At 40.4% G+C, this 20,574-nt stretch overlaps 2 protein-coding genes across 2 annotated transcripts in view; one reads left to right on the top strand and one right to left on the bottom strand.

Moving 5' to 3' along the window:
* Nucleotides 1-4,523, bottom strand: part of LOC121328885 (beta-citrylglutamate synthase B-like) — a 43,341-nt gene extending 38,818 nt beyond the window's left edge. Inside the window, exon 1 of the mRNA XM_041274018.1 lies at nt 3,549-4,523. Coding sequence (XP_041129952.1) covers nt 3,549-3,711 — 163 coding nt within the window. The 5' untranslated portion in view covers nt 3,712-4,523. The remainder of the gene's footprint in view (nt 1-3,548) is intronic.
* Nucleotides 4,524-13,052: 8,529 nt separating this feature from the next.
* Nucleotides 13,053-20,574, top strand: part of LOC121328395 (forkhead box protein J3-like) — a 76,966-nt gene continuing 69,444 nt past the window's right edge. Inside the window, exon 1 of the mRNA XM_041273029.1 lies at nt 13,053-13,135. The gene's annotated coding sequence lies outside the window, so the exon portion shown is untranslated. The remainder of the gene's footprint in view (nt 13,136-20,574) is intronic.

Below are 20,574 nucleotides of genomic sequence, written 5' to 3'. Positions count from 1 at the left end.
AAAGTGGCCACAACCTCTTGATAAAAAAAAAAATCACGATTTTCTACAGCCTTACATGCTGCTAATCTACACTATCTGTAACAGCCTCAAAAAAGTCAAGTAGGTTAGTTAAGCATGACCTCCCTCTCCTAAAGCCAAACTGGATATTCCCTATAATATTATTGCTATATTAATAGTCTTAAAGCTTAGCTCTTAATATTGCTTCCATCATTTTGCAAGTTACAGAACTTAAACTAGGTCTATAATAATTACCTGGGTCTGTCTTATCCTCCTTTTTAAATAAGAGCTTCCAGTCTTCAGGGACCTCATGTGTTTCTATAGAACTGTTGATGATAGTAGAGGGTGGTTGATTTATTTCTACCCTTGTGTCCTTAAGCATCCTTGATAAATCGTATCTGGGCCCAGTGATTAGTTTTTTTCTAGCTCCTATAGCTTATTTACAGTAAAACCTCCACTTCACAATACTGATGTTCAACTTACTAAACCAGACAAATGCAAACGTATTGAAATAAAGTGTTGGTTGAGCTCCCGAACCATAGTGAAAGTGGAATAAGCAGGATGCTGGAAGCTGCTGTAAATCAGAAGCTTCTGTGAGAGGGTTGTTTATTTTTAGTAAGGCGTTTCATTTACTGCACAGGTATTGAAATGTGTTTCAGTTGGTGCTTCCTTTGCTGCTGCATTAGATTTGCATGTTAAAACAGCATGCTAAATGAGAACTTTGCCTATGTTTTTCGGGCCCAGGTCGGCCAGGGTGTCCTCGGCTCAACGCGGAATGAACGTTTCGACTGAAACGTTCATTCCGATTTTACTGATATCCCTACAGGACGTCACAACCCTAACCGATCATAACCGACTTGCATCCCTAATCTGTACAGCTAAAATATTTATTGGATTATGGCCAAATGCAAGCCGAAATGTCATAGGAACCTCCTAGTGTATCAGTTTGATGAAGACTGGTGCAAAATCAGGCCATTTCTTGTGTTTACCATGCAGAGCGTCAAAGACAGACAGAGGTGGATGGACAGTCAGAAAGGAGCACTGCACAACGGCCTCCATTTGCTGAATGAGGACCCTAAACAGCCCTCAAAGCTCTGTGAATAAGGCATATTGTCTCTAACATCTATATCTGTTTCTCTCCTTTCTGTGTGGGTTGAGGAAGTGTGTCACACGACTGCCTGCTAGCTGGGGTTGCACCAAGCTCTCAACATTGAGTGAATTGTATGTTCAGCTCCGCACACACACAGATACACACAGATACACACACACACACACAACGTTCAGTTCAAATCAGAATGTTATTTCTGTACTCAAAGGTGTTTTGTGGCAGTAAAATAACAGTTGTTTTCTTTCACACACAAATGGTGCAATTCCTCCTGCTTCTCCAGACTAATCAGAAATAACATAAAACACAAAAGAGCCAGCAGAGGAGTCTAGTGTTTCTCTCTGAGTGTTAAAACAACTGATCGTGATTCATGATGAGCAGCACACTATTGATGTTCTCCCCTGTTTGTGTACGTAAGTATTTCTGTTCAGGGTGTTCATGCAAGTGTGTTTTACTGTGGGATGTTTTACACACTTGGTTTTACTAAAGGCTAGAAACACATACCACATGTGTAAGCAAGCTGTCCCGCACATCACTGGTTCATTTGCACGTTAATGACACTTGTGGCATGCATTCTGTAAGATATAAAAGCTGCATCTCTCTGCTAGGTTTTCGGTCACAATGGGCAACACTGAGCAGGCTTCCACATCTAACCCTGTACTACTGACTTGTGCTTCTCAAGGAACAGTATGCCCTGTGTTTTATATCACTGTTGGGATATTGCAATGGAAACGTAAACAAATAAACCCAACAAATACAGGGCTGGTGATTTTTTTAATTTATTTTTTTAAATCTAAAAAATCTGATTTATTTGATTTAAATCTGATTTTTTTTTCCCCTTTTTTTTAATGATGGGATTTTTCTGTAGTACCGTAGTTGTAGCTCTACAGTACCTCCAAACTGGAAATTTAAGGATGTTGGAAATGGTGGTTTGTGAATAGTTACATACCAAACTAAATTACTCAATCTTAAATGAATACATAAATAAAGCAAATTAATTATCATTGTGGCATCCTCTAAATGTGAACTGCAATATGTGAACGGTGGAAAAAAACACCCCTCACTCATCCCTGTCATTCTTTTCTCTCTGATTTCCTCTTTCTGTGTCAGTCTAAACAAACGTAGTTGTTACTCAGTAGTAACACGCAGTAGTTGTTACTACTTTGCTTTTTATAGTGTGTTCAATTGTTAAAGTTTCTGATTGCACCACTAAATAAACCTGCTTTCAGCGGATCTTAACGCAGCGCTCAATTGTCTATTTGGGACCCCATTGCTCTGTCATCAGAATCGCTTCTGCGAATATGTTAATGATGGGGCAGGCGCTCTATAACGAGGCAAGACAAGTCTTCAGAATACCATTTCAGTGCAGTATTTTTTTAATGTCTTCTCTCCATTTATGCATCACAAAATCGGGGGCAAGCGCTGTTCACACTCACATTTGCGCTGTGATCAGAATAGAGCCCTAACAGTTTTAGTTTATAGACAGGAAGAGTTTAAGATGTTTGTGTTAATAAAAGGTTTTCAAAACATACTGTTCATGTCTTTTCCTTGAGAAACTATAGACAGATAGATAGATAGATAGATAGATAGATAGATAGATAGATAGATAGATAGATAGATAGATAACAAATAATCCACCAAAAGTATCCCCAGCATCTGCATCCCACTAACAAACCTGCCATGACAACTCCATGTATAAACCTTGATAACTTCTCACAAGTACAGCTCATCTAGAGCATTAGCACTTTACACAGCCAGAGGGAGGCGAGTCCTTTGCGAACACTTTTAGTTTTATGTTTCAGTTCGACTAGTGGTGGCAATGATAACCACACACACTCACGATATAGAGCTGAACCATGCAGACTACATTGCTGTAATACAACACCAGCCCAACTTCAATAAACCCATGCACTACTGCATGCATTTTACAGCATCAGCCCCCATTTTCTGTGTCCATGATTAACTGAGTGGAGAGGTTAGGCAGTCAGAACACAGGACACACATTCACACACACAGCAGCACAAACACACACGCACTCACACATACAGCAGCACAAACATACACATGCACACACACACACACACACACACAGAGAAACACAAACACACACACACACACAGCGGCACAAACACACAGCAGCACAAACACACACTCACAAACACACACATACACACAGCAGCAAACACAAACCACACTGACACATGCGCACACACACACCACCGCAGACACACAGCAGCACACAGACACACGCGCGCACACACACAGCTGCACAGACACACACACGCGTCAGCAGACACACAAGCATACGCACACATGCACACACACACACAGCTCAAATAAGGCTGTCTATAGAAATCCATGGGCACTATGTATTCTCCCCACTCATTCAAATGTAAACAGGGAGGTTGAGCACTGCATTAAAAATAGATGTATTTGTGTTTCCTACCTAGTTGTCCACCAGTGATGGTGAGAACTATCTGGTCCATGAGCACAGCCCTGAACTCCACCTCTTCCTCGGCGCATCGCTGCTTCAGAGCACGAAGGATCCGGACCTGGGGGTAATCCTCGCTGATACGCCGATCCGTCACCAACCACACACGGGAGCACATGGTTACACTTTACCAGTAAAATTGCAACAAGAAATAAACTAAGAGAGACGCTTGAGAACGAGCGAGAGCGCGGGATCCAGGAGCGGGGAGCGTCGGGAATGAGTCAATAACAAACGAGACTCGGATTACATTCAGCAACCTGACAGAGGTCCTGCTGAGCAGAAACAACAGAATGGATCTGAAAGAAATATGTTCTCGGGGAATGGATAGATTGTTCAAAAGGGGAACAGTCGATTCAGAAGATGATTAATCTATTTCGGTCCCGTTATTCCCGATCAGTCCGAACCGGGATCCCGCTGAAGACAAAAATTAACCGGCCAATCTCAAACCTGAAAAGATCCGAAAAATGGGATTTTGTTTCGGGTCACTCAGGTACTGTGTTGTGTCCAGTCCGACCCTCGCTATCAGCTTGCTGCCCTGAAGCAGGGCAAACTGGGTTTGCCGAATTCGCTTTAAATTCCAGCTATGACCATGAGATCGGTAGTAATATATTTATCCAAGGGACAAAGTTTAAAATATATATAAGTAATCTATCGTTAACGTATCTCCAATTCCTAATCGTTTATACTCTCGCTCTCCTTGTGTGTCGGTGCTGAAATGATGTTCATTTACTCCAGCCCTGCGGTTTTCTTCAAGCACGCGCTCACGTTACAAGGATCCACCACTGTCCGCGTGCCCGGAAAATTGACCAATGGCATCTATACAACCCTATGCGCGCTGGCCAATGGTGGCGCACACAAGACTGGATAACAGGGGGCGGGTGCCTCAGATTTGACCAACGGTTATAATGAAGGGAGAGAGTCTCGCGCAGGCCAGACAGCCAATGGGATGGTCGGGATGCCTGGCTGCGGGGACGCGCGGATGGTGTCTGTCTCTGGAGGAGATGTTGCTCAGGCTCTCGCCTCAACCGGTTCAGACCGGGTGGGGAGCTCGATATACTGCGTGGCTGCTGCTGAAGTGACAGATTTTTTATTTATTTATTTATTTAAAAGGTGCTGGATCTGTCAAGCTTTTTGGTCGACACAAAAAGATGAACATGTTACTTGTCTTTGTATTCAATAAAAATAAGTCGTTGAATTGCAGTTTTAGTGTTAATTTACTGTACAGTGGGGTTCAGTGATGGTCGCCTGTGTTATTGGTATTAAGGGCAGAGACCAGTGACTGGGAGTCTCGCCCACCAGAGATAGAGGATGACGCAGCCCCCCCCCCCCCCCCCCCCCCCCCCCCGTATTCAGCTATAACTGCAAGAGACCGTTTTTGCGGCCGGCAATTGGTTATAGTTTTTAAATAGAAAAATAACGCGGTGTAGACATATTTAACAATTTCGCTACTACACCATTATAATATAAACACAGTACCGTAATTGCAATGACAAATAAAGATATTTAAACTGTTATTAATTGTACCTTACTTGTATTCTGTATTGTATTATGCAGGCCTTTTTTTAAACAAATCAATTTAAATATGTCAATATATATTTTTTACTGGATCAATATTTTGTGTGTTTATAAGCCAGGTATTTCATTTTGTGTTATTATTTCCATCAACTTCCCAACAAAAAGGGATAAATAGATATAGGCAACAATACTTGTCTTCTATAAAGCAATATAAACTGGACTTTGTTATTTAACTGTCGAAGTACATTTTGCAGACGGTGCTAATGATTTTATAATGGTCAGGCTGGACAGACAGCCACAATGCCCATAGCTTCCTGTCCTAACACCAACACACCTTACTCAGCTGTACTTTCTGCTAGATCTTCAACTCACAGTTACAGAGGGGCAGAAATTACAGTTGCACTCCACCTGGTGGTGATTTCAAAATCTGCCTCATTTCAGATACAGTATGCAGCTTTTAGAAACCTTTTCAGCCACAGACCCTGTGGTTTTTAATGACGTTGGCAGATACACTCTGCAGATATGAAATGTAATGATGTAGGCAGATACGCTCTGCAGATATGAAATGTAATGACATAGGAAGATACACTGCAGATGTGAAATGTAATGACCTAGTCTTAGACAGATGCATTGTGCAAATGTGAAATGGAAGCTTGACAGAGAGTTTTGCAGAATAACAATGTGTGTAACAATGAAGCAGTAAGCCTTGTGGTGGATATCCTTCTAGTGGTGGATTTCTTTCCTCTGGTAAGACCCAAGAAGCCTTTTCTGTTCCCCCTGGCTGATTGTGGTGCTAAGAGTGGGTGATAGCTGAAGAGGTTCTGTGGGACATTTCCAGTGTATAACCTGCTTCACTCCCTCTCTGCTGGGCAGTAATGCAGCTTCAGTGGGATTCCAGCGGGAATGAGTTTCACTCCAGAAAGATCCATCTTCCACGAAGAGGATGGACACCCTGGGCTCTTCCGGGTCCCAGTGTAATCAGATTCTGGACACAGCAATGCAATCCTCAATCACAGGACCAATAAACTGGTGCAGAGCACTTCAGTGTCTTGAAGGACGGTATCATGCGGAGCTCTCACTAGATTAGTGCTGACAGATCCCAATGCAGGGCTATGCAAAGCAAGCTGTGCTTAATGATCACAAGTGAAGGGCAGCAGTGTAGTGCGGAATTAAGAAGCGTGGCGGTGGCACAATACTGGTAACATGAAATTCATACAAATTCCAATGGAGTGTTTGAATGTGCTGCAAGTGTGCAACCATTATTAACCCTAAAGTTCTATTACACTGAACCATGTATAATACACAGTACAAGGGTCATGTGTTTTTTACCTGTACATTTGGATTTGTATACAGGCCATTTTGTATAACTGTAAGTGTATTTAATTTCTCCTGGCTCATCTCAAGCACTTGCTTTGTCTCTTGTCTAATCAAATCTTTCAAGTTCAGGCTGGTGGGTTTTGGACACACAAGAGAATTAACAGTGTCTCTTCCTGACCACACTGGCAGGCATTTTCTTTATTTGGGGATATATTTCCCCAGTCCTCTTAATCTGGATAACCTGCGCTTTCCCTATGCTAAAGAATCATCTCCTGTTACCTGGGTAACCTGCACTTTCACTAAAGAATCATCTCCTGTTACCTGGGTAACCTGCGCTTTCACTAAAGAATCATCTCCTGTTACCTGGGTAACCTGCGCTTTCACTAATGAATCATCTCCTGTTACCTGGGTAACCTGCGCTTTCCATAAACAATCATCTCCTGTTACCTGGGTAACCTGCATTTTCCCTAAAGAATCATCTCCTGTTACCTGGGTAACCTGCGCTTTCCCTAAAGAATCATCTCCTGTTACCTGGGTAACCTGTGCTTTCACTAAATAATCATCTCCTGTTACCTGGGTAACCTGCGCTTCACTAAAGAATCATCTCCTGTTACCTGGGTAACCTGCACTTTCCCTAAACAATCATCTCCTGTTACCTGGGTAACCTGCGCTTCACTAAAGAATCATCTCCTGTTACCTGTGTAACCTGCGCTTTCACTAAAGAATCATCTCCTGTTACCTGGGTAACCTGCGCTTTCACTAAAGAATCATCTCCTGTTACCTGGGTAACCTGCGCTTTCACTAAAGAATCATCTCCTGTTACCTGGGTAACCTGCGCTTCACTAAAGAATCATCTCCTGTTACCTGTGTAACCTGTGCTTTCACTAAAGAATCATCTCCTGTTACCTATGTAACTTGTGCTTTCCCTGTGCTAAAGAATCATCTTTAAATAGTGGGTTCTTGTGTTTTGTTGGGTGATTATATGACAAAAGTATTTGGACAGTTAAAAAAATGACAAAAATCCACTAAGAAAGTGATTTCTATAATTTCAAATAGTTCGATTGAAAGATATAAATTAGAGATTCAGCTACAAAATAAAACAACAAATTATTGCATAAATGCTAAATAACATGCAAAAACTAATTTCATACATTGACAAAAGCACCTGGGCACCTTTCCATTAGTATTTTGTGTGCCCAACCTTTGCTTCTTTTAAAGCCTGCAGTCTTTTTTTGTATTTGAAACCAGTTCCTGGCATCTTCCCGGAGATATGTTTGCCCATTCTTTAGCACATACAGCTTTGAGATCTGCAATCGACTTTGGTTTCCTTTTTGCAACAGCAGCCTTCAAGTCAATCCACAACATCTAGATGAGATTCAAGTCTGGGGACTGAGATGGCCAATCCATAACTGCAATCTTAGTTTTTTCAGAAATTCCTTTGTAGTCTTTGCAGTCGTTATCCTGCTGGTATTTTGCAGCATTCATTGATTCTTCTACAATACAAAGGTTGCCAGTGCCTGAGGAAGAAAAACAAGCCCATCCCATCACACAGCCTGCACCATGTTTAACACTGGGCATGATGAACTTTTCTTTAAATTCTCCTCCTCTTTTCCTCCAAACATTCTGTGTTTTTGGTGAAAAAAGTTATATTTTGGATTTTGGTTCTTCCCTTGTTTATTTTTTTTTTAATGGAAGTCCAAATAATTGAACTACATCCTGGTATCTGTGCTGTAGGTCACATGATCTGGAGCTCATTGGGTGGAGTTTAAACCACATTAGGAAGGAAACAGAAGCAACCTTCCATCTCTTTGATCTCCATATTCCAAATCGACACATACAGTCCAAGCAAAGAAATCACAATACTTTTCCTAAATTATTGCAATATTTCATTTTTTTTGTGTGTACTTATTACACATTTTTGACATATAACTTGTTTACCTTGCATTTCCCTTTTACGTTACACTGCTTCAGCAATCTTGACCAAATGCTGCACCAGAGTCCCCTCTAGTGGCTATTATTGGGGATTACACATTGAACAATCACAGTAAAATCACTGTCCCACAATATATTACATTCAACATACACATAATGAAAACTGTCTGTGTCACTTCTCTGTCTTATTCAATTATGTAGCAAAATAGCCTTTACAGTTTTCACTGTGCACGCATCTCTTCCCATATGTTTAACTGAAATGGCTGTAGACAGCATGTGTGTGCGTGTGTGCACGTGGGATCCTGAAACACATTCCTGGCATATTTCAAATAGAGATCCATTCCCATCACAAGCAAAGGGAGAGGATGCTGAACTTTTGTATTTAATGGTGGTGTGGAGGTGATGGTTGGAGTGTGCATGGCCCCAGCTGGTAGTAAAGATTGTAAAACATACATACACTTGGACTAGCAAGAACCAAAAAGCTTTCTTCAGAGAGGTCAAGGATTTCTCTATTTAACTTGTGATAACCGACACAACATCGCAAAGTCTCATCATTTTTCTTAACAAGGACTATAACTTTCCCTATCTACCCTGGACTACAGCATACTCTGAAATCAGGTCCTTATCCCCCCGAAAAGACTGGTCGGTATCCATCGATATCTTTCCCGTACTGGGGCAGCGTCTCCAGTCCATACCTGGTGTTGAACAGTGTCTGTCCGTCCATAATCCTCTTCATGAGCAGCACCTTGATACTTGTCCAAAAGTTGCTTCAGCTTGGAACGCTGCTCCTCATTCAAGAAAGAATCAAGATTAGAAGCACCCTCCCACCAAAACAACCCCTTCAGTCTGATATAGATGGACTTCAGCTATTCCAGGCTCGGTTTGTGTCATCTGCACATCATCTTCTTCAGACACTTCTTCAAGTTGGATTACAAACAGCTCCCTTATCTTCTGATGGCAAACCAGTTCTCCCCTCCCCGTATTCCTAACCAACAGCGAAAGTTGTCCTCTCCACAGTGTACAAACTGTGGGCTACCAGAAAAGATTGCTGCTCAACCAAAGGTTCCACTAGGCAGTTAGAAATTGCACCACTTGGGAGCCCCCACAGATCATCTTTTAACAAGATCTCTGCTTGTTCTTTTCACATCATGTCAGTCCAGGAACCCTTACAGCTGCAGACAGGCCCAGTCACTCTGGATTTGTGGCAGTCCTGTGGAAACTGTCACAGCTGCCTTTCCTCACTTCATATGCCAGCTTGTCCCTTTCACCGGCCACAAGGGATTAACGACGCGTGCACCAGAAACTTTCACTACAGACTAGAGACAGATTTATCAGCCCAAAAATGTGAAATATACATTAATTAAAAACAATCACAGAACAGCATTTTAATTCATTCATTTATTCATGTGTCAAGCTTATGGGGATAATACAGTTAACAAGTCAACAGAAACTTCTGACTGCAAAGAATAACTTTAATTATGCACAGCAAGTTGTCCTAGAACAGCAACCATTTTCCTAGTAACTCAACTGTGTCACACTGTGTTTTGCTTCATAACTAGGAAACTTTGAAAAGGAAACAATAGCCATCACAATTGGTTCCTCATATATTGCTCCATCCTCCTATGCAGCCTTGTAGTATTGTTATTTGTTTGGAGGCACAACCAAAGAGAGAACATGTGCTTCTTGTCAAGGTCTCTGAGACATATGATTTCTATATTGCACAATATACTGGAATATAATGATGTTCATACAGTATATATCCCAGATGCATCTTGCAGCTTTTTATCTGAAAGAGCTTGATCTCAATGGAGAAAATCAACCAATGGTTTCAAGACAGATTATTCTAAAGCTATGTGTGATCCATCAATACATATCTGTGTGCAGTTTCTCTGTTTGTTTCACATTGCCGCTCACATGTATTTCTCTCCAATGTCTGTGTTTCTTGCTTTCTCCTTTTGTTTCTCCAGTGAGCAGAAAGAGACCCTAAAGCATTTCACTGAGAAGTGATATTTACATGTGAAATAACTGAGCATTACAGACATGCATTAAAGAAGAAAGAGATTGTTTCATGTTGTGAAAGGGGGTTGTGGGTCTCCACTGACAAAGCTGGAGAGACAGAGCTGATGTTAAAATGCCACTCAGGCGCCACTCACGTTATCTGGATGCAATCACAGGCTGCTGCTAGATCCACCCCAAATAAACTAGATTAATGCAAGACTTTATTTTTTAGCATGAGGGGGCAAGTTCTTGATTCCTAATTGTAAATACACACAATTAGGCTAGTGCAATGTTCAATAGCTACTGAATGTATTATATATTGGCACACCATGGCTAAATGCAACCATTGGCACAAAAACAAGCTAGAAAACAATACTGACAAGTTGTCTCTCAGAAGCAAAATCACATTCAAGTTGTTTTTTTCTATAAATATTTTTTCCAGAATGTATATTCACTGACTGACACAACATTCTGCCATTACAACTAAATCAACTTTCTCTGCAAGAGGTACTCTACAGCCAATCCTTGCCGTGTGTCAAAGGTTATTGGGGGGTGGAGGGATCGTATTGCTTTTTGTTTTAAAGAAACCGGCATGTGCCAGGATAGTGCTGTGGCCCAAGATGTTACCAGCAGGAATTAGAGACTCACAGATGAAGCTGCAGTGAAGCACAGGAACAAATCCAGGAACAGATCAACTGGCGCGAGGGCGAAAATAAAAAGTTGAAACAAAACACAGAACAAACACCTCTGTTCTCCCCTCAGTAGCAGGTATAGCGGCTGCTGAGATTGGCCTGGTGGTTGCCCTGCTGACCCTGGAGCCAGTGAAAGCCTAACAGTGACCTAAGCATTGCAGGCGAGCACACAGCCATTCACACACTGCTTCCACAGGGACAGTGACCTGAACATTGCATGAGAGCACCCAGCCATTCACACACTGCTGACACAGGGAGACAGTGACCTGAACATTGCATGAGAGCACCCAGCCATTCACACACTGCTGACACAGGGAGACAGTGACCTGAAGACTGCATGACAGCACACAGCCATTCACACACTGCTGACACAGGGAGACAGTGACCTGAGCGCTGCATGTGAGCACTCAGCCATTCACACACTGCTGACACAGGGAGACAGTGACCTGAGCACTGCATGTGAGCACCCAGCCATTCACACACTGCTGACACAGGGAGACAGTGACCTGAGCGCTGCATGTGAGCACTCAGCCATTCACACACTGCTGACACAGTGAAGCAGGGTAGAGTCACACACTGCTGGCACAGGGAGGCGGGGTAGATTCACACATTGCTTATATACAAGGGCCACAAATATATTTTTTTATCAATATAGGGTTGGTCTGCCTTTTGCCTGCAGTGGTGCCCATGTTAATGGAATAGCCCTTTTGAACATGTGCACAGCAGATTATAGATAATTCTAAAATACTCCCTGAAGGCTGTGCCACAATACTAACGCCTGCTGTTACTCTGGTGTCGAGTAGGGCACATTTCAATTCAGTTTTTGAAAACAGCAACAAAATGAAACCAGCATTAAAGCAAGGATGGGCCTTCACAGGAAGACTTCACAATAAGACGTTTCCTTTGTGGAGAAAAATGAGATCAAAGGCAAAACTAGTCATCCGCACATTACAACTCCTTGTAGAAAACAAATGCTTTCAATTTCATCATGCAGCTGTGCTCTGAGACTTCAACCACCCCAAACCTGGATCTGTTCTTTGCTTCCCCACAAAGGAAATAGGAGCAACAAAATGGGAAATGTCACACAACAAACCTGCTATTGATTTAAAGTGGAATGCATTGAAATCTTGAATAGCTTTGGAGTTATTAAACACGCTCTAGCCCAAATTGTGAGATCTCATTTCCTGCCCAGTAGTACTGAAGGTACTCACAACGTGCACAGACCATGCAAGTGACCCGAAAATTGACATTAAAACCGGCAGACTCACGGCAGTCATTGTACAACCCGCAAAATACATGTAGCACTTTGGGAGTGGTGTAAAAAACTTAAGTTATAAACATCAACATATGAGTCGTTAATGCGTTAATAACTGAAGTTATTATATCAAATTATATCATTTTAAATGAAACACTGTTGTTGTTTTCTTTTTCTTTTATTGATTCGAAATTGAATTTTAATCATTTTTATTAATCATTGCCGGAATGTACAGTCTTAGCAGTGGCACAGTTGAAAATGGGCAGTGGAGTCACTAGGCTTCTGAAAAACAAGACTACGTGTGGATGTGCTCTGGATTCAAAACCTACTTCGTCTGTTTTAAAACCATTGCGTTCACTAAGATGAACCAATACACCCAGCTAAAATGTCAGTGTTAGACCTACATCTTGTACATGTCCCTGCATGAAGCGACAGCTCCGCTGCTTTTTTTTTGTGTCTTCTGCGCTATACAAAGTGACGGGGCTAGTTAATTGCGCGAATGTGGATCCCTTCTCAGTGCGTGCGCAGTATGGAGTGATCTGCGACGTGCTCCGACTGGCGCTGGAAGTAGTTCCGGGTGTTTGAGCGAGCGGTTCCCGGATGTTTGCTGCCGAGTGGAAAGCGGACGGGAGAAGGTGGGGAAGCCGAGGGAAAGCACTGACCGACACACCGGTAGGGGCAGAGCGGGTCTGACCCGGGACAAATACCAAAAACTATACAGCGGGGGGAGCAGAGCCCATTCCCCAGGGCAAAGAAGAATAAAAAGTAGCGGTGGAGGGGGGTGGACTGTTGTTCCAATACGTACCCGGACCGGTCCAGCACCACCAACCCGGGTGAGTAGCAGGGAGAACATGGGGATGGGAGTTGAAGCGAGGCCTGGCAAGAGAGCGCCACTATTGGGGTGGAAGTTTGTACTCGAGTCCCGGGGATGGAGGGGAGCTGACAGGCCCTGATTGGTCCCCCCTGCTCTGCTGTCTCTGTCAGAGACTTGACAGGGGGAGCCTTGGGGGATGTACCCCGGCCTGGGGCGCTGGAGCTGGGAGGCTGGCTTAACGTGTGCTGTGGCAGAAACGAGCAAGTTAGCAGCATTATTTTGGATATGTAAGATTGATTGCCATAAATCGACTGCCACTACTCGATCCCGAGGGTTACTTTCCGAAGGAAATGATTTTTTTTTTTTTTGCTGACTATAAAAGTAGACTTATTTTTTGTTTGAAAAGAAAACCGTTTCGGATCGGAAATAGGGCTTTATTTATTTATTTATTTACTTATTTTTTCAGTTTTGTTATTAGTGAAATGGTGCTGTCTGTCATTGCACATTTGGGTACACCATATATCGCTAAAATCTAGACATTTGCTACCGGGGTGTTGAGCGTTCATGAAATGTTGTAGAATACGTTTGTCAAAATGTAGGTATAATGACGAGAACACAGCATTTTGAGTACTGTGCATGTGCTGCATTTTTACTCCTGGAAAGCTAGTCTAGTACTGTGGTGTATTGCAGAATCCCAATGTCTGGTAATTAGCTCAAGCTTGAAGATGTCGCGTTTCAAATATTGTGTTTTCTTTCCAGTGTGACGTTTTTAATAAAAGTATTATTGTTGTTTTTTCATCTGATACTTTAAATTTTGAACAATAAACGTGAGCGCGTAAAGAAAATCTTTCAGGAACTTTGACAGCTGCTTTGCGCAGCGTCTGTGTGTCTTCAGTATTGAAAACGCCGATTGTCGCAATATTCAGTGCAAATATAAAATTGCCTGCAACTGTACCCAGAACCATGTTACCTGGAGAACACATAACGTACAGTGGAAATGTCCAGTTGCTCCACGTACCATCGATAAGTCGACAGAAATCACGCTATTGGGGAGTAAGTTAATGTGTCATTTTCAAGACAACGGGGTGTAACCGCAGTTCGTGTGTAGCAGGATGATTGTGCGGGCACAGTGCATGGAATTGCGTGGTGTATTACACCAAAACATGTAATACATTGTAGGGCACATTGCAAAACCATTTAGATCCAGCTTTGCACTCACTGCTATTGCATTGAGTAAGAAGAGTATATGTGGCATTGCTTTACAGATTGTTTCAAGAGTGAAACTAGGTAAATGGTAATGTAACTGGATTTGAATAGCAATTTCTTCCAGACCCCTCAAGACACATTTACATTCATTAGCATAAGGTGAATCATTTTTCTTCAGTGTTTTGTTTGTTTGTTTAATTACTCTCTGAGACTAAAAGCACCATGGCCAGTTAAGTTTTAAATTGAAAGCTTCCTTTTCTATGTTGATAATGGGCTGCGATACCCCTCTGTCAGGCCTTTGTATTTCAAGCTCCAGGCTGAACTACAGGTCGAGTTACAGTGGACTGCTCGATGTGGTCATCATTCCTTCACAGCACTAAGCAATAAAATCATTTCCCAGTTTATTTCTAAGTTTTTCCTCTATTTAATTTGTAACTGGGGCTGTTTTAAAAGTGATTTTAAATGAGAGATCTGAGATCAAATCTGTTTGAACTTGGATTGCTATACTTTTGTGTTCCAAGTAGTGTATCCAGGTCCTGAAGCTGGAGGTGGGTATAAAAAAAAAAAAAAAAAAACTAAAAACAACACATTTAGGCATAAGTAGGTAAAGGAATAATAAAATAAAAAAATGTAATACAGTACTTGGATGATCTTTGAGCTTTGTGTAAAGTCTGGTTGTGCATTTGATTGTAGAGTGCAGATGGAACTGACCTCAGTTTAATAATGGAACAAGGTGAGAGTTTTACAGATTCACTTATTGAAGGCAAACAATAGCTATTTCATCAATAAGACGGAACACATTTCTAGCGAATTTGCAAATTTTGGCATAAAAATATATTCAAATGTTATCATTCAAAAACAGGTTTCCATCAAACTCGATTCTAGGAACAAACAGCTGTACATAATGACGGCACAAGTTGGAAAAAATGGTTATCGCATTATTCTTGATCCGAACAAAAAAAAAGTTGATGCATTTCCATCCTTTTTTTTTTTTTTTTTTTTTTCGCTCGCAAGTCTAGCGTATAAACTTAAGTGAATAACCACCTTTGCTGAGCATTCTAGTTATGTAACGTGTAGCTGGACTGAAAATGGACCAAGAAGGAAGAACTTATTTTCAAGAATTAACTGAAAGAATTAACGAAAATTATATATATATATATATATATATTATATATATATATATATATATATATTATATATATATATATATACACATATATACACAACACTGGTGTGTGTGTGTGTTGTGTGTATATATACATATGTGTGTATATATATAATACATATATATATATATATATATATATATATATATAATATATATATATATACACACACACACACACACACATTATATATGTGTGTGTGTGTCTATATATATATAAAAAATGTATGTAATGACACGCACACATATATACACAGCTCTACTGCATTATAATGTAGTTGTCGGGGTCTTTAATTAGGAGACCATGTATTTGTGTTTCGCCTTATAACGAATATTGGCATTTTTGTTCCAGAAATGATTTACAGTGCCCACAAGTCAAATTAATATTGTAGCTTATGGTGCAAAATGAAGGAAGGAGACGCACACAGTTTGCAGCTACTAGAATCCACGGTTTATTAGGACGATTATTCCCGGCCCCTGTTGGCCTGAGCCACACCAAAACCAACAAGCAGTCTTGCACTCTCATAGCACAACATTCACACATCACCTTTTCTCGTTCTTTAGCGCAGCACATTTTTTTCTCTAGAGTCAATCTTATCAGAAAAAAGCTTAGTTTTTGTTCGTCTTTTAGCCATCCATGCAATGTAGATTCTGCAACGTTTATATATTTTGAAACTGCTGCTCAAGTTTCACCTTTTCTAACTCTGTCCACCAAATCGAGTTTCATTTTAAACAGAGAATGTTTTTTGTTTTTTGCTACCTGCCATGGTTCGTACCATATATCTGGAACGTTCACCCAACGTTTGCAAGGCACATTGCATTATGGGGGAAATGGGAGCCAGGACCTTATTGTGTTAAAACGGATTCAGCACTGTAACAAGTTGCATTATAATGGAGAAGCACTGTGTATATTTATCTATCTGTCTATATAGGTTTCCTCCAAATTAGAAATAATTGCCATTGTACAACTGTTCGTATTTTTTGAAGAAGTACTGTTTCCCTCATATGCAATTTAAGTAATAATAATAAAGCAGTCAGTATGGCAGTCCAGTAGCTGTACCGAAACTTAAAAAAAGCTTGGGGAAATTCAATATTTTGTTTTTGAATGGTCCAGGGGTGGAATGTAATGAAGGAATTAAAATCTACAGTGGCCAGAGGTCATGCAGAGAAATGGCAGGGTGCGAAATAATGGACGCTCCAACGGCAGTTACCGCAGTGCCCAAGCTGCTTGCTGCCATGCCTCTCAAATTGAAAAAAACTTACTGCAAAAGTTGCCTGCTTTTTAACTAGTAAAACGTGTGCTTTCACAAAAGGGGTTAGAAAGTGTATACTTAAAAACAGCATACCTTTTTTTTTTTCCTGAGTATCCAGCAATGCAACATAACAAAACTGTAAATCCTTTGCAACTGTAAATTTCAAGAACTGTGAAACTATATAAAGTCTCTCAAATGTAAATGTCTAACATTATGTACGTCCAGCTGTTCATCATTGTGATGCAGAGCACTTTCCATTGCCTGATAGAAGCTTCTATTTCAAGTTTTTTTTGTTTTGTTTTGTTTTTTCTCCAAAGCAGCGTTGTTTGGACAGGTTTTGTAACAGCGGTTAGCGAACTACAGTTGCGCAGACTGCATACTGCGGCCTGAACAACTCATTTGATCGCTATCGTTATTAAACTCCAGCCATGGGTAAATCTTCAGCCAGTTTACCTGAAAATCTATCTTTTTTAAACTTTCCCTTCACAGACATCACTTAATTGTGCTGTTTTATCAGTAAGGGTGTATTTTTGCCGCTAGTCCCGGGGTCTCCAACCCTGGTCCTGGAGAGCTACTCTGGCTGCCCATTTTTGTTTCAGCCAATCTCTTACTTTATTGGCGTAATTAGTCAAGATTAACAGGTTCCAGATCCTTAGCCACTGATGATGTAAAGCCACCTATAAAACCAGCTGGATAGGGGCTCTCTAGGACCAGGGTTGGATACCCCTGCTCTGGTGTAATCTATGTATTAGTCAGTAGTGTGTGACAGAGTTTAGTAAAAAAAATAAAATACCCTGAATATTTATTTTTTGCCAAATTACCCTTTTGTATTTTTTCATTATAAAAAGTTGATGTTGTTTTTTATACCCTTTATTTTTACAATGGAAAAGTTAGCTGTATTTAATTTTTGTAACAGTTACTGTGTGAATCACTTATAAAACATTGATTTTTGTTTGTTTGAATTCAGATTTCATCAACATAATATGATCTCCGTATTCTTTTCTGTTGTATGAATGAGTATGAAATTGCCCTGGTGCCCTTGGGTTGTATTTATGTTTTGCCTTTTTGCCTCCTAGAACTGCTATGGTGCCCCTGAATATTCACGCCCAATGAAGGCAACATTGCCTTGCCCCTCATGATCTTAACTTCATGTCCTGAAGTGGTGTAAACAGGTGATGAAAATATTAAACATGTCTGCAGCAGAAAAAGAGATGTTTGTAAGAGAAGCAAAAGAAAACAGGGTCAGGTGTAAGTCGGCATTTGTGAACATGGACTAAAAAGACGAACAAAATGGTCTGTCCTGCCTACACTACGGTTTGGCAAAAGATGTTACAGTTTACAACAGGTAACGTCTTTAAAGAAATTGCCACAAAAAAGAAATGGCCAGAAATTGCCACAAAAACTCCACTGTAGTGCATGCATAAACTGTTGCCAGAAACAATGATAATTTTGGTGACTGGCTTTTCAGCGAAACCATGAAATCAGCAGTAGATCTACTGCATGTGCACTGACTGTGTGATGAAAGCACTGACCAAAGTGACACGAGTTAGCTTGTTATTTAACATTGTTTTGTAAATGTTGAAGCAAGTTCACTCTGAGTTTTTGAACCTAACAGAAATACTTGGATGCTGTAATGTAGAAAATCTAACTGCAGCCATATTCAGTTGTTTGGAAAATGAAAAAAAAGATAAAAATCCAATACAGAAAATTGTGGGGTTTAACACTAGAACAGCCACAGCAGTCATTTTGACGGTTTGAGGTTTTCAATTTTAAAGTACTCTGTGTGTCTGAAAGTTATGCGGTTGTCCATTTATGACTTTTCTTAGATATAGGTATTAAATACCCTGACGGCATTTCAAAGGAGGAATCTCCTGTTGTTATCTGTACTGGACCTGGCAGCCATCAATTCCTTTGTTTTGTGCAAGGAATGCACCGGGGAAAATATCAGTAGGAGAGATTTCATCTTGAAGCTAGCCACAGCGCTTCGGCAGAAACATTTTGATCAGAAAACTGCAAAGCTGCAGGCTGCTGCAGCCCAACCTGGATTCAGTGCTGCACCACTGACGCACACAATGGAAAACATATGCTACTTTTGTTTTAAATTAAAAAATGATTTAGTTTTTAAAGTTTTGTATGTACATATACAAACCCTTTTATGTTTAATTGTTAATTTAAATACAGCATTTCGGTTGTGCAGATGTTTGATGTGACATGCTTAAATAAAACTTGAGTTGTATCCGATAGTTTGTCTTTCATTTTAATATTGATGTTATTTAAAATGTAACCGTCATAATGACAAAAAAAAACATAGGAGATTCTAGAATCATTATTATGTGGGGCAATTACAGCTGTAGAAAGTTTTGCAGCACCTTACAGAATTAACCAGTTTTGTATTATAGTTGAATGAAACCTGCTGAATAATGTTGCGTTAACATATTGAATTACATATTGCTTAGTAGTTTTCCTTGTACTTAATGAAAAACTATAAAAAAATGAAAAATGTGACATTTCAAAATCAAACATGATACAGTACTACTATTATGGGTTCTGGTAGACACTTGTGATATCATTTTTTAGTTTCAATAATAATAATAATAATAGTACAACAAAAATCCCTGTCCGCCATCCAAAGCTTAGCCTTTGGAATCCATAAGACCCAAATTCGCAGAGCAAAGATTACTTGTAGGAATGTACCTCGTTAACAAATCAGAGATGTAATTTGAGACCAAGCCATTTAGAGCCTTATAAGTTAGCAGTAAAATTTTAAAATCTGTTCTGCTCTTGACTGGCAGCAAATGCAGAGAGACAAGAACTGGTGTAATTTGAGCACCTAATTTGGAGCCAGTTAAAATGCAAGCAGCAGTTCTGAATGTATTGCAGTCTGCCAGTAGCATGACACGGTGTATAATACACACAAACACAACACGGTCACAGGAAAAATGGGCAAATGTCCAATGGGCAAAGTATGACGGCAAAACTTGTCCCAGGTGTCAGGCAATATGAATTGCACTCCCCTGTATGTAATATATATTGTGTGTGTATTTGAGTCAGTCCTTAGACATTCTGGCATGTGATTGGTTAAAACCTCATCACATGACCAAAAATAGATCCAACTATTGCCCCCGTACTGTGGCTTTGGGCATTATAGTCCCCTGTTGGTAACTGTAGTTCTTCCCTCAGGGGCCATAGTTTCCCACTATACGCCTCCTCTCCAGTCCATATTTACTGTATACAGCAGGGGGAACTCGGCCCAAATAAAACTGCAGTTTAAATAGAACAATTGTAGTTTACTCTGCATTCCATTTATAACTGCATGTGCACAACGATAAGTATTTGCTGAAATTGTGTGATCTACATATTTTAGGGGGAAACTCAAGCTAATTTATGTACTTTTTCACGTTTTTCATTCTATCTGTATTCAGTTCAGTGCATACATGCAATAAACTGTAAATTATATTTTCCTGACTTTTCTGGAGTTGGAACACCATGTTTTCTAAGACTTCCTGAACTCTCATATAAATTGCAAATCTGGAGCATTCCTCAAGAATTTAGTGTCTTCAAGTTGAAAAAAAAAGATTTATTTTTAATTGCAACCTCACTGTTCATTACTGGTTTGGATTTCAAAACAGTGTGCAGTATTCTGCAGTGATTCATAATGTGAAATCAACAGTAGTGGCCAACATGCCAGTTCACAGCCCAAATTTCCTAAAATCTGCAAAAAGAAAAATGTATTTTCTGCGAAGAATTGATCTAATTCTGAAGCAGTGATTTGTTAAAATGTTTGTTTTAAGGTATTTTTTTTTTAAGTGCAGTCTGAAAATAGAACTGCATATT

Source organism: Polyodon spathula, chromosome 16 (genome assembly GCF_017654505.1).
Source record: "Polyodon spathula isolate WHYD16114869_AA chromosome 16, ASM1765450v1, whole genome shotgun sequence".
Lineage (NCBI taxonomy): Eukaryota > Metazoa > Chordata > Actinopteri > Acipenseriformes > Polyodontidae > Polyodon > Polyodon spathula.
Note: the sequence above shows the minus strand (reverse complement) of the source record. Positions and strands in the feature narration are given on the sequence as shown.